Genomic DNA, 11,390 nt, shown 5'->3' with positions numbered 1-11,390 from the left:
AGTGTGGCCCTAGTACTCTGTCATATAAACAAATACACATTCCATATGAATATAAAAACACAATGTGTAACATTATGTTCCTTTATTGAATAAGGACAAAACAAAGCAGGTAAACCATCAGCTCCTTTCGAAACTGAAGTCACAGTGACTCTACAAGATGGAAAGCACAGAATCCAAGCATATTATACAAAATGATACATACACATTCAAAGGTCTGTATATAACACACCCTGCATGTCTGCACACTAAAATAAATGCAGGACAAATCCATACACATCAACTGAACAGACAAATGAATGGATGCAGTAGCCTCCCTGCAGCCTTGTATTACACACAGTATACCGCACAAACATCATAAGAGGCCAAATTCGTCAAAAAACGAACCCAAAAAAACCCAAATTCCTCTGCCACCGCAGGACATATTTAACCAAAATTGAAAGCACACATACTAACTAAAATAATTCAACACATATTGGTCCCTCAGCAGCCGACCACTGTCGTCATCAGGGAAGATTGCCGGATTGTCCCAGTCCATGGCTGGTGGCACTCTGGGGGCCCTCTCCTTCCTCAGGCAGGCCACATTGTGGAGGACAGCACAAGCCACAGTAATATCACATGCCCTAACAGGGCTGACCCTTAATTTGTGAAGGCAGTGAAAGCGTGCCTTCAGGAGGCCAAAGGTCATTTCAACTCTGGCCCTGGTCCTGGCATGGGCATGGTTGTAGGCCTGCTGTGCTTCCTGGGGGTCTGTGAAAGGTGTCAGGAGAAAAGGCTGGCAGCCATACCCCCTGTCTCCCAGCAACATACCAGAGAATTCACCTGTCAACACAAAATCTCATCATTACTACCTCATAAACACAGTGATATTCTTGACACAGCCATGATGGTTATAAATAGGGGTTGTGTGGCTTACCTTGTGATAGGCACTGATAGATTTCAGAGGCCCGAAAGATTCTGGAGTCATGGACTGAGCCAGGCCATTTTGCCACAACATTGCTGATCACACAGTCAGCATTGCAGACCATCTGAAATCATAAGATGAGGAATATTACACCAATCAATGCACATCACTGGCAATGCAGAGTGTTCGTCAATGGACAATATCAAAAAGTTATGTTCACCTGAACATTAATGCTGTGAAAGGATTTCCTATTCACAAAATCGGCCTCATGGGCACCTGAGGGGGCTTTTATCCTTATGTGTGTGCAGTCCACTGCACCAATGACATTGGGGAAACCTGTCACACAAAGTAATGAGTATCCTACTATGTGTTAACAGTTGTCCTGTAATTTGTAGATCCTCTTACCTGCAATCCTATAGAACTCCTCTTTGATGTCACAGAGTCTTCTGTGGCCAGGGAAGGAGATGAAGACATCTGCTAATGCTTTGATAGCCAGACACACACTCCTTATTGTGCGGCAAATTGTGGCCTTGTTCAGCTGTTCTGCATCCCCCACTGAGTACAGGAAGGCTCCACTAGCAAAAAAGCGCAAGGCCACACAAACCATTTGCTCCACACTCAGTGCATGGCTCCGTGCAGTGCGGTGCTTAATCCTGGGACCCAGTAGTCTGCATAGATACCTGATGCCATCTGCAGAAAACCTGTATCTTTCATATAGATGGTCATCAGGGAAGGCCAGTGGGTCCAACCGGTCCCTGAAGACCCTTTCTCGCCTGAAGGCTCTCCTCAGCACAAGTGCTTCTTCATCCACCACATCTCGCACGAATGGGCATGCCATTGTCAGAGCAGAAAGGAACACACAATTTTGGGCCTTCATATAGGCTAGTGGCCACACCTGGTGCTGGGGGGGTGGGCAAAAGAGGGCGATGCCTTATAACGATGACTTGGTTGTACTGATTGCTGGGAAAATAAAAAAAACCTTAGAAAGATGCCACCGTCCTGTGTGCTCACAATAAGAGCTCATATGTCATGGCTCACTTGACTTTACGAGAATATACCTAATTTTTATTTTGAGCTGTGTCATCTTCTTGGAGCTGGGGGAGGAAAGAAAAATAATGATTAATACATTTGTGTTACAGTTAGCATACAGTGTACATTGAAGGCATATCTCACCTCCCTCTCAAGTTTTTTTATTTCAAGGTCCAGTTTCCTAATTGTCCTCTTTTTTATTTCGGACTCCAGTGCAAGATTTTCCATCTTTTTCTTCTTGTACTGAATGTCTATGTCTGCCAGTTCTATTTGGCGCCGGAGGTGGTTGCCATACAACTTTCTGATAGCTTGTGAGCTCTGTGAACACAATACAATTAGCGCAGCTGGAATTTGGCAGGATGTGGTGTCCTTTTATTAATACGCACTATGTTGCCAGGCTGGTTTTCCCACTGTATAGCATCTGGGTCCTGTAAAAGAAATTAGATTTTTTGATTTTGATGAGGACTCCTCACCATTGTAGAGTAAATAGTACTTTCACAGTCTTAACATGATACCTCATGCCTTCTGGAATCCAGAGAGATGGTCTCCTCCTCATCATCGTCTCCATCATGTGCTGTTGCTGCTGCACTGGGGCCTTCACCCTATCACATTTAAATCGGATTCATATTGAAGCTAGTAGACAAGACATGCCAGGCCTACAGTATGCCTTTGATGGAGTACTCACTGGATCAGCATCGTCTGGTGCTTGTGCTGGTGGCTCTAACAGGAACACAGTGCTGCCAGACACTGCAAGGCAATAGGTAAACCAAAGTCAGACAGTCCAAATTGATTCAATATGAATGTGGTTGTATCCCATGTAGAGATGGAAGGACATACCTTGAATGAAGCGGGTGGCATCTTGGGAGGAACCTATGCTCGTCTCTTTCCCCCCAGGGATCCCCTCTAAGACGGGCCTGCCTTTATTTAGCTCCAAGGCCATGTCCTCTGCTGGGGTAAGGTCAGCCTTTGGTGACCCACCACCCGTGCCTTGTCTGTGGGTATTCTTTTTCACTGCTAAAACAGTACAGACAATGTGTGAGCAGGCACCTTCTGGGTACAATATATGCTTGTGCTTTGTTAAATATTAGTCAGGGACCATACCATTCTGCAGAATGTTCTTGTATTTGATTTTGACCTGCTGCCATGTCCGTTTTGGCCCGTTCATGTTTAATCTACACACACACACACACACACATTTAATGGAGTCACACTGCAAAAAATTACTTGGTATTTTTGTCTTGTTTTCAGTAAAAATATCAAAAAATGTATCATAGCTTTATACAGTGTGATGGAGTTACTTTACACAATTTCACTCATATCTGCAGTGCATTTCAATTAAAAATTTAACCGTTTCATAATTACAGTACAACTGCATTTTTGGAGATGTGAATTAAATATTTGAATTGTAATTGTGATGTTTCAGCGGAGCGGTGAGTGTGTAATTGTGCACTACTTACGCATTCAGGCGGTCTGCAATACTTTGCCACGCTTTTTCTCTTTGCTTTATCACTGTGGCGGTGTTGCCTTTCTTCTTAATTATATCTTTTACCTCCTCGTATGCCTCCATGAGGATTTGTGCTTCCGACGGGGAAAAGTACGCGGCTCTAGTTGCCATGGTAAATCAGTTAATCTGTGATCTGTGGCGGGGTCTATTTGAGTGAGCCGTGAGCGCGCACCTATCCAGGATTGGTTTCACCTGGCTTAATGAATCCGTGTCTGCTCATCCTGGCTTGGTCTTTGTGCAACCAATTAAGCCTGGACGCACATGTTTTGGCTTCATTGAGCTCAGCTGAGTCATTTATCCCGGATGTCTTAATTCTACTTTTGTGCAACAGGCCCCAGAGGATATATCTCAAAAGTTTGATCTTTGTCCCCATGTGCAGTTGCAAACCGTAGTCTGGCTTCTTTATGGCGGTTTTGGAGCAGTGGCTTCTTCCTTGCTGAGCGGCCTTTCAGGTTATGTCAGTATAGGACTTGTTTTACTGTGGGTATAGATACTTTTGTACCTGTTTCCTCCAGCATCTTCACAAGGTCCTTCGCTGTTCTGGGATTGATTTGCACTTTTTGCACCATGGTACGTTCATCTCTAGGAAACAGAACGCATCTCCTTCCTGAGGGGTATGATGGCTACGTGGTCCCATGGTGTTAATACTTGCATACTATTGTTTTTAAAGATGAACGTGGTACCTTCGGGCATTTGGAAATTGCTCCCAAGAATGAACCAAACTTGTGGAGGTCTACTATTTTATTTCTGAGGTCTAGGCTGATTTCTTTGGATTTTCACATGATGTCAAGCAAAGAGGCACTGAGTTTGAAGGTAGGCCCTGAAATACATCAACAGATACACCTTCAATTGACTCAAATGATGTCAATTAGCCTATCAGAAGCTTCTAAAGCCATGACATCATTTTCTGGAATTTTCCAAGCTGTTTAAAGGCAGTCAACTTAGTGTATGTAACTTCTGGCCCACTGGAATTGTGATACAGTGAATTAATAAGTGAAATAATCTGTAAACAATTGTTGGAAAAATTACTTGTCATGCACAAAGTAGATGTCCTAACCGACTTGCCAAAACTATAGTTTGTTAACAAGAAATTTGCCAAAATAATCAATCCACACACAAGGTGTGGCATAACAACAAGCTGATTAAACAGTGTGATAATTACACAGGTGCACCTTGTGATGGGAACAATAAAAGGCTACTAAAATGTGCAGTTTTGTCACACAACACAATGCCAAAGATGTCTCAAGTTTTGAGGGAGCGTGCAATTGGCATGCTGACTGCAGGAATGTCCACCAGAGCGTTTGCCAAAGAATGTCATGTTCATGTATCCACCATAACACGCTTCCAATGTCGTTTTAGAGAATTTGGCAGTAAGTCCAACCGGCCTCAAAACCGCAGACCATGTGTATGGCGTAGGCGAGAGGTTTGCTGATGTCAATGTGAACAGAGTGCCCTATGGTGGCGGTGGGGTTACGGTATGGACAGGCATAATCTACAAAAAACAAACACAATTGCATTTTATCGATGGCAAATTGAATGCACAGAGATACCGTGATGAGATCCTGAGGTCCATTGTCGTGCCATTGATCCGCTGCCATCACCATGTTTCAGCATGATAATACACGGCCCCGTGTCGCAAGGATCTGTACACAATATCTGGAAGCTGCAAATGTCCCAGTTCATCCATGGCCTGCATACACACCGGACATGTCACTCATTGAGCATGTTTGGGTTGCTCTGGATCGATGTGTACAACAGCGTGTTACAGTTCCCTTCAACATCCAGCATCTTATCACAGCTCTTGAAGAGGAGTGGGACAACATTCCACAATCAACAGCCTGATCAACTATGCAAAAAAAGATGTGTCGTGCTACATAAAGCAAATGGTGGTCACACCAGATACTCACTGGTTTTCTGATACACGCACCTACTTTTTAAAGGTATCTGTGACCAGCAGATGCATGTCTTTATTCCCAGTCATGTGAAATCCATAGATTAAATTAATTACAACTAATGTATTTCATATCTTGGAAAATATTTGTAATATTGTTGACGAAATTCATGCTAATGTTAGCTTTACATAGTGATAGATTTCCTTATATGAACTGTAATTCAGTACAAATCTTTGAAATTGTTGCATGCTGCGTTTATATTTTTGTTCAGTATACATTGTCATCGCACAGGACCACGTGCTAACACAGACCAATCACGGTCCGGCAGGCTACGAGGAAGCTTGCACCCTCATGCCATAGACGTTAAAAAGAACAATTCACCCAAAATCACTAATTCCTTTAATTTAGTGTTAAATAACACTAACACGTGAGAACAATATTTTTGGGTGAACAAATGTTTCATTCTGGCATTATAAGGTTGGTAGCAACATGGAAAATCGTTCTGGAAATCTGTTGCAGCTCAAGTTGACTACAAAATCCACAATGCAATGCTCGCTCTTTGGGCTGGCTACACATAATACCAGACAATATTAGCATGTAAAGTAGCTAGTTAGCTGTAAAATCGCCTAAACAAACTGCACTAGCAATTTAGGCGTCTACAATCTCACCATATTCAACCTGCAGATCGATTTGCAAGGGCAGATATACTTTTGAGGAGATGGGAACCGTTGCCCATGCCACGTCAATGGGCCGCGCGGTGAATGCTGGGCTATTATAGGACAAGGAGTGAATGGGAGTCAGTTGGGCGCTAGCTCAAAAAGCCAACATTAGCATGAATTTCATCAACAATATTACAAATATTTTCCAAGATATGAGATACTTAACTTGCTATCTGTAATATTGTATAGCTTTGGAATCGACATTAAGTACTTTCGAGGAAAATAGGCATGTTTCTCGACTCATACCCTGACTTTGAGAAGGGATTGCGTGACAATTATTTTAGCAACCGCGTGACGCAGCCTGACAACGTGAAAGCGATTGGTCAACAGTCTGCTGGGTAGGGCGTTATACGTTCCTCCATTCATTACCCAATGGGATTCCATATCCTTCCTCTGGGCATTTTGAAATTAAAATACTTGCTGCTTAATGAGCCTTCAGGACTTTTCCATGGGAATACTTGGATGACGTCAGCGCTATCACTATCTACTAATTTTAATGTTACGCTATGCGTTCAGTATATATATGAATTATTAGCATTTATTACATTATACATGCAAAAGTTATTACATTAGCAGCGATTACATTATGGGCAGTTATTACATTATCAGTTACTACATACGTATGACATTTTCACATGCACCTTAACAATTCAACAGCACAATTTCACCAGCATTTGCATCGTTGCGAGGCACTTGCATTGTTCTGACAATGTCCACTTGGGGTCAGAACGGTACGTTGAGTATTTTCTCTGGCTGCTTGCTAGTGTTCTGCAGTAGGATCCCCACCGAAGGTGTGAATCTACTGTACTGTAGCGCAGTTGAGACAAGTGTCATTGTTTGAAAGGATTGGCACAAACCCATTTAATTTTAGAATGTATAAAAAAATATTAACATTGTGTTTGCATAAATTTGACAGTGCACTTACATGTCTTTCATTGTAAAATGTCAGCATAATTTGCTTTTTCAGGGCATTGAGACAAAATGCATTATATAAACAAGAATATAAAAAATATAAACTGCCATTGTGTAACATATAGATCACATATTTAGCTGAACATTTAAATAGTAATTTTCTATAAATAACTCATCCTTTGAACCATTTCTGACCCTGGTTAGACATTTTCTAAAAATGCCACACAATAGACCTTAATAAAACCCTTAATGATGAAACTGCCACTTCCGTTTGGGATATTACTACAACCAAGTTACTGCAAGCAAACACTATTTTTCCCCTTAGACATCATTGCACGCACGACAGAACCAAATTGAGGAATTCCTCTATATTACCTCCAGCTGTTATAACCGGATATTGAACTACTGGTAAGCACCATGACATTTCACAGCCAGTAACTCGTGTTAAGGTAATATTTGTATTTCCTAATGGCTAAAGCTGGCTGTAAGTTAGTGGCACAGCTCAATATGTAGCCTAATTATGCATACTGGTTAGGCAAGTTAAAACTACTACCACAAAACATACTGACCAATACAATACAGTATTATTGTAGTTCAGTTGTACTTTTGTGATATTGAAGGATGTGAGAATGTGTTCAATATTAACCCTCTACTTACTGGAGTAAGACCAGTGAAGGGGATGTCTTCAAAGATGACATTTCCCCTCAGGTTAATGTTTTTACACATAAAAAAATGGTAATCTACCTTCAATTAAATAGATGCCTGAAGCAATCCTACCTACCCACTAATTCATTTCTTAGACATCAGTCTGAACTGCTTTGCTATTAGTAACATCTTACAATATAATCTCTTGATATAGCTGGCATAAGGAATACTAGAAAAAGTAGGGTAATCTCTCATTCAGCTTTTTCTTCTTTTGTATAAAAATAGCGCATTTCACTCATTAAACCATGTGATCAACTGGACAGTGAACACTGAATTTCAATGTCTTTTTCTCTTTTTTTTATACCCCCTTTTTCATGGTATCCAATTGTTAGTAGTTACTGTCTTGTCTCATCACTACAACTCCCGCACGAAGGTCGAGAGCCATGCGTCCTCCGAAACACAACCCAACCAAGCCGCACTGCTTCTTAACACAGCGCGCACCAATGTGTCGGAGGAAACACCATACACCTAGCAACCTGGTCAGCGTGCACTGCTCCCGGCCCGCCACAGGAGTCACTAGTGCGCGATGAGACAAGGATATCCCTGCCGGCCAAACCCTCCCTAACCCGGACTACGCTAGGCCAATTGTGCGCCGCCCCATGGGCCTCCCGGTGGCGGCCGGCTGCGACAGAGCCTGTGCTCGAACCCTGAGTCTCTGGTAGCACAGCTAGCACTGCGATGCAGTGCCTTAGACCACTGCGCCACCCGGGAGGCCCCTAATGTCTTGTTCTCTTTATAATGTCCTAATTTCCTCAAAGTTCTGGTGATCAAGACTCTACCAGTATTTCCATGATGTGCTCCAGCTCATTCAGGTCCCTGAAGCTCTGGTTGAGAGAGAAGAGAGAGGGTGAAGTGGACGGAACGGAGGACAGAGGGGGTAAGTACTTAAGCAGCTCGTCACTGGCTGCAGCAGAGAGTGCTCGGACCCCCATCTCCTTGTCAAACACCGATGTGTCGATGTCATGGAAAAGTTCATCTAGTTTCACATCCTGCAGGTAGCTGGAACACATGACCTCCTCCACGCTACCAAAAGCCACCCCCTCTGAGGTTCTACACCCCTCAGAGCTCCGTTTGAGCCCCAGGTCTCCAGGTAGGTTCTCAATGGACCTGAAAGGTGTCCTCTGAGGTGCCTGAGGACCTAGCCCTCCATCAACGGTCAAGTCTAGTTCTTTCAGAATGGAGGAGACAGCACCTGACTGGGAGAAGTCACTCTCTGAGGACATCCAGACATCCTCCTTGTCCTCGACACCTGAGGCACTGTTTACAACACCCAGACCAGACTCCCTGTGGATGCAGGGTTTAGATGGGACCATGGGTGGCACTGGTCCTGCCAGGTTAACTAACCCATATGTAGGCTTGTTTTCTAGGTGTATATGCCGCAGGGTGTTGGCTATCAACACGGAGCGGCGCAAACTAGGCTCCATCAGCTCCTGCCCGCGGTGGTACTTGACAAGGGTGATGCCAAGCACTGACTGCCGCTGGTTCTCCCAAGTGCCGCTACGCATACCCCCCACCACATCATCGACTTTGCGCTTCTGTCCCTTGGATATCATCATCATCCTCCTCGACCTAACGTAGTTAGCTAGATGGAGAACACAAAACTTGATAAGAATCTTTAGAGATCCCATCAAGACACGTTACATGGTGAGTTGACTGCAGTGTGGGAATATAATAACTAGCTAGCAATGTAGCTATCTAACGTAAGTTAGCTAGCTAATTTAGCAAGCTAGCTACTACATTACTAGCGTTTTCTCCACTTCCTACTTTGTCGCAATTTGGCAAAACAACAACAAACCTGTCGTGTGCAACTGTTCATCTGTCTTCAGTTATCTTTTCGATATAAAAAAGTAATGAATGATGTTAGGTCCAAATATGTCTTATTTGTTTGCCTAGCTCACCGGCTCGGTACAAAACCCACCGGCAAACTAAAAAGTAAACTCGTTCCCGCCCGAGATTTAAGTTTCACCAGAGAAGAAGAGGCGAAGCGAGAAGTTTCACTCTTGCCAAAATCTGACCAAACAGACCCGGCCGGGGTTTGATAAGTCAATGAGGGAAGTGAAAAAATATTTCTTAGTTCTTAATTTTCTCGAAATCTAAAAACACCTAGATTCGAGCCGAAGTAGTTGAACATATTCTTACTCCAACCTCGTGAAAGTGACAAACTGAAACGTTTTGAAAACAACATTATATCGAAGGAGTGCCTGTGATTTGACGTTAGACCCGATGACGTATTGTATTTCAATAAAAAAAAAAACATGAGTTTATGATAAGCAAGCGATTTTCTTTGGGTTTACAATAGGCTAGGCTATTTAGACAAAGCCAGTTATGGACTGTCACGAGCTACATTGCCCAAAAAGTTACTGAATGCTTTACATACCCATGCTACTGTGATATTAGGCTACGCAAGTTATTATATGCCAACTTGTTTGTCTCTATATTCAAACAGAAAGCTTCCAATATGTCTCATTCGCCAAATTAGAAATTCAAACTCGTCAGAATTGCAGTAGATAAAGGACTGTTGTTTACAGTGGGGTAGTCCCAGCAGTCTTTTAGCTTTTGTTTGAAGTGTTCACATGAGTGATGCCAACTCCTCAGTAAGGAAAGTAGCTATTGGCTGTCCTAAAAGTCGCTAGAAGTCGCTAAATAACGTCATCGCCTAATTTGTATAATTGGCTATGTGCATGTAATTGTGATGGACGCTGTAGGAGAGAGGAAAAACGTCATGGGAGAGACATAAAGTGAGTAAAAAAACACTCTAAATATGTTTAGAACTACCAATGAACTTTCTTCTGTCGATTCTTGGGGTTTTTTATGTCGCAATTCCAACCCTCCTCCTTTATCCGGGCTTGGGACCAGCAAAAGTGACCCAAAAGAGACATTGGCGGAGTTACTTCGTTTTTTTTTTTTTTTAGTTTAGTTTTCTTAATTTTGTTTGGTTTTTATCCTTATGGTCCACTTAGGCGCCTACAACAAGTCACAGTAAAACATAAACTTTTTTAACTATCTTTTTTTTTTATGTATACAATCTACATTAACAATCTAAATTGACCAAAAAGAGACAATAGAAAAAACTGTCAATGGCAATGTGAGAAAATTATGGTAACTAGTCTGGCTCTAGTTCAGGTTAATATATTTTTTTTTTATGTAAGCGAGGGCGGGATCAGCCAGCGGCGGCTTCCCGCATGCGCGATTCAATTGCAGTCTGGACGCGGAGGGGTGAGCATCGCCTGCTCTGACTGCAGCTGGGAGGGACTGCTGCGCGAGGACTGGGCCGCCTGTGAGTGCTTTGGGACGGGGGTGGGACGGGGGTGGGACGGCAGCACCCGCTGCTCGTTGAGAAGAGTAAGAACGATACGTGCTTTCACGTCAGAGTCTACAAAAGTCTCCAATAACATCGGAAAAAGTTGCTAGATTTGTCGCTAGCCACTTTTTTGAAAATGTGTCGCTAGAGCGGTCTGAATACTCGCTAAATATAGCGACAAAGTTGCTAAGTTGGCAACACTGGTTCACATAGGGGTTTGTGTATGTGACACTTCTAGAGATGGGGAATAGTGACCCTGTATGTGAGTGTACTACTGCCTCTGCTAAGAAGCCTTTAAGACTTTCATGGCACAGGTCAGGTGCTAGTTCACCTATAACCACAGACTTTGGTTCATGCTCAATTTCAGCTGTTCACCCTCAATAGCTACATAGTGCCAGCAAATACCTCTGATAAACATTGTTGACAT

The 11,390-nt window shown here is 42.9% G+C and overlaps 2 protein-coding genes across 6 annotated transcripts; both read right to left on the bottom strand.

Moving 5' to 3' along the window:
• Positions 1-67: 67 nt before the first annotated feature.
• LOC139547746 (putative nuclease HARBI1) lies at positions 68-6,486 on the bottom strand. Of its 5 annotated transcripts, XM_071356791.1 has the most exons (11): positions 3,388-6,486; positions 3,032-3,102; positions 2,768-2,944; positions 2,616-2,677; positions 2,446-2,532; positions 2,317-2,358; positions 2,075-2,248; positions 1,960-1,995; positions 1,307-1,861; positions 914-1,025; positions 68-819 (listed from the first exon to the last, which is right to left on the bottom strand). In XM_071356791.1, the coding sequence occupies exons 1-8, from the start codon at positions 3,543-3,545 to the stop codon at positions 1,960-1,962; spliced, it is 807 nt and encodes a 268-aa protein (XP_071212892.1). In that variant the 5' UTR covers positions 3,546-6,486; the 3' UTR covers positions 68-819; positions 914-1,025; positions 1,307-1,861. The 5 variants fall into 5 exon arrangements, with proteins under 5 accessions (XP_071212892.1, XP_071212891.1, XP_071212890.1 ...); XM_071356790.1 differs by having other exon boundaries at positions 1,960-2,248; XM_071356789.1 differs by having other exon boundaries at positions 1,307-2,248.
• Positions 6,487-6,568: 82 nt separating this feature from the next.
• On the bottom strand, positions 6,569-11,308 carry LOC139547748 (SERTA domain-containing protein 3-like). Its single transcript, XM_071356793.1, has 2 exons — positions 9,458-11,308; positions 6,569-9,244 (listed from the first exon to the last, which is right to left on the bottom strand). The coding sequence occupies exon 2, from the start codon at positions 9,219-9,221 to the stop codon at positions 8,430-8,432; it is 792 nt and encodes a 263-aa protein (XP_071212894.1). The 5' UTR covers positions 9,222-9,244; positions 9,458-11,308; the 3' UTR covers positions 6,569-8,429.
• Positions 11,309-11,390: the final 82 nt, after the last annotated feature.

This window comes from Salvelinus alpinus, chromosome 21 (genome assembly GCF_045679555.1).
Source record: "Salvelinus alpinus chromosome 21, SLU_Salpinus.1, whole genome shotgun sequence".
In the NCBI taxonomy this organism is placed as follows: Eukaryota; Metazoa; Chordata; class Actinopteri; order Salmoniformes; family Salmonidae; genus Salvelinus; species Salvelinus alpinus.
The sequence above is the reverse complement of the archived record's forward strand: the minus strand, read 5'-3'. Positions and strand labels throughout refer to the sequence as shown.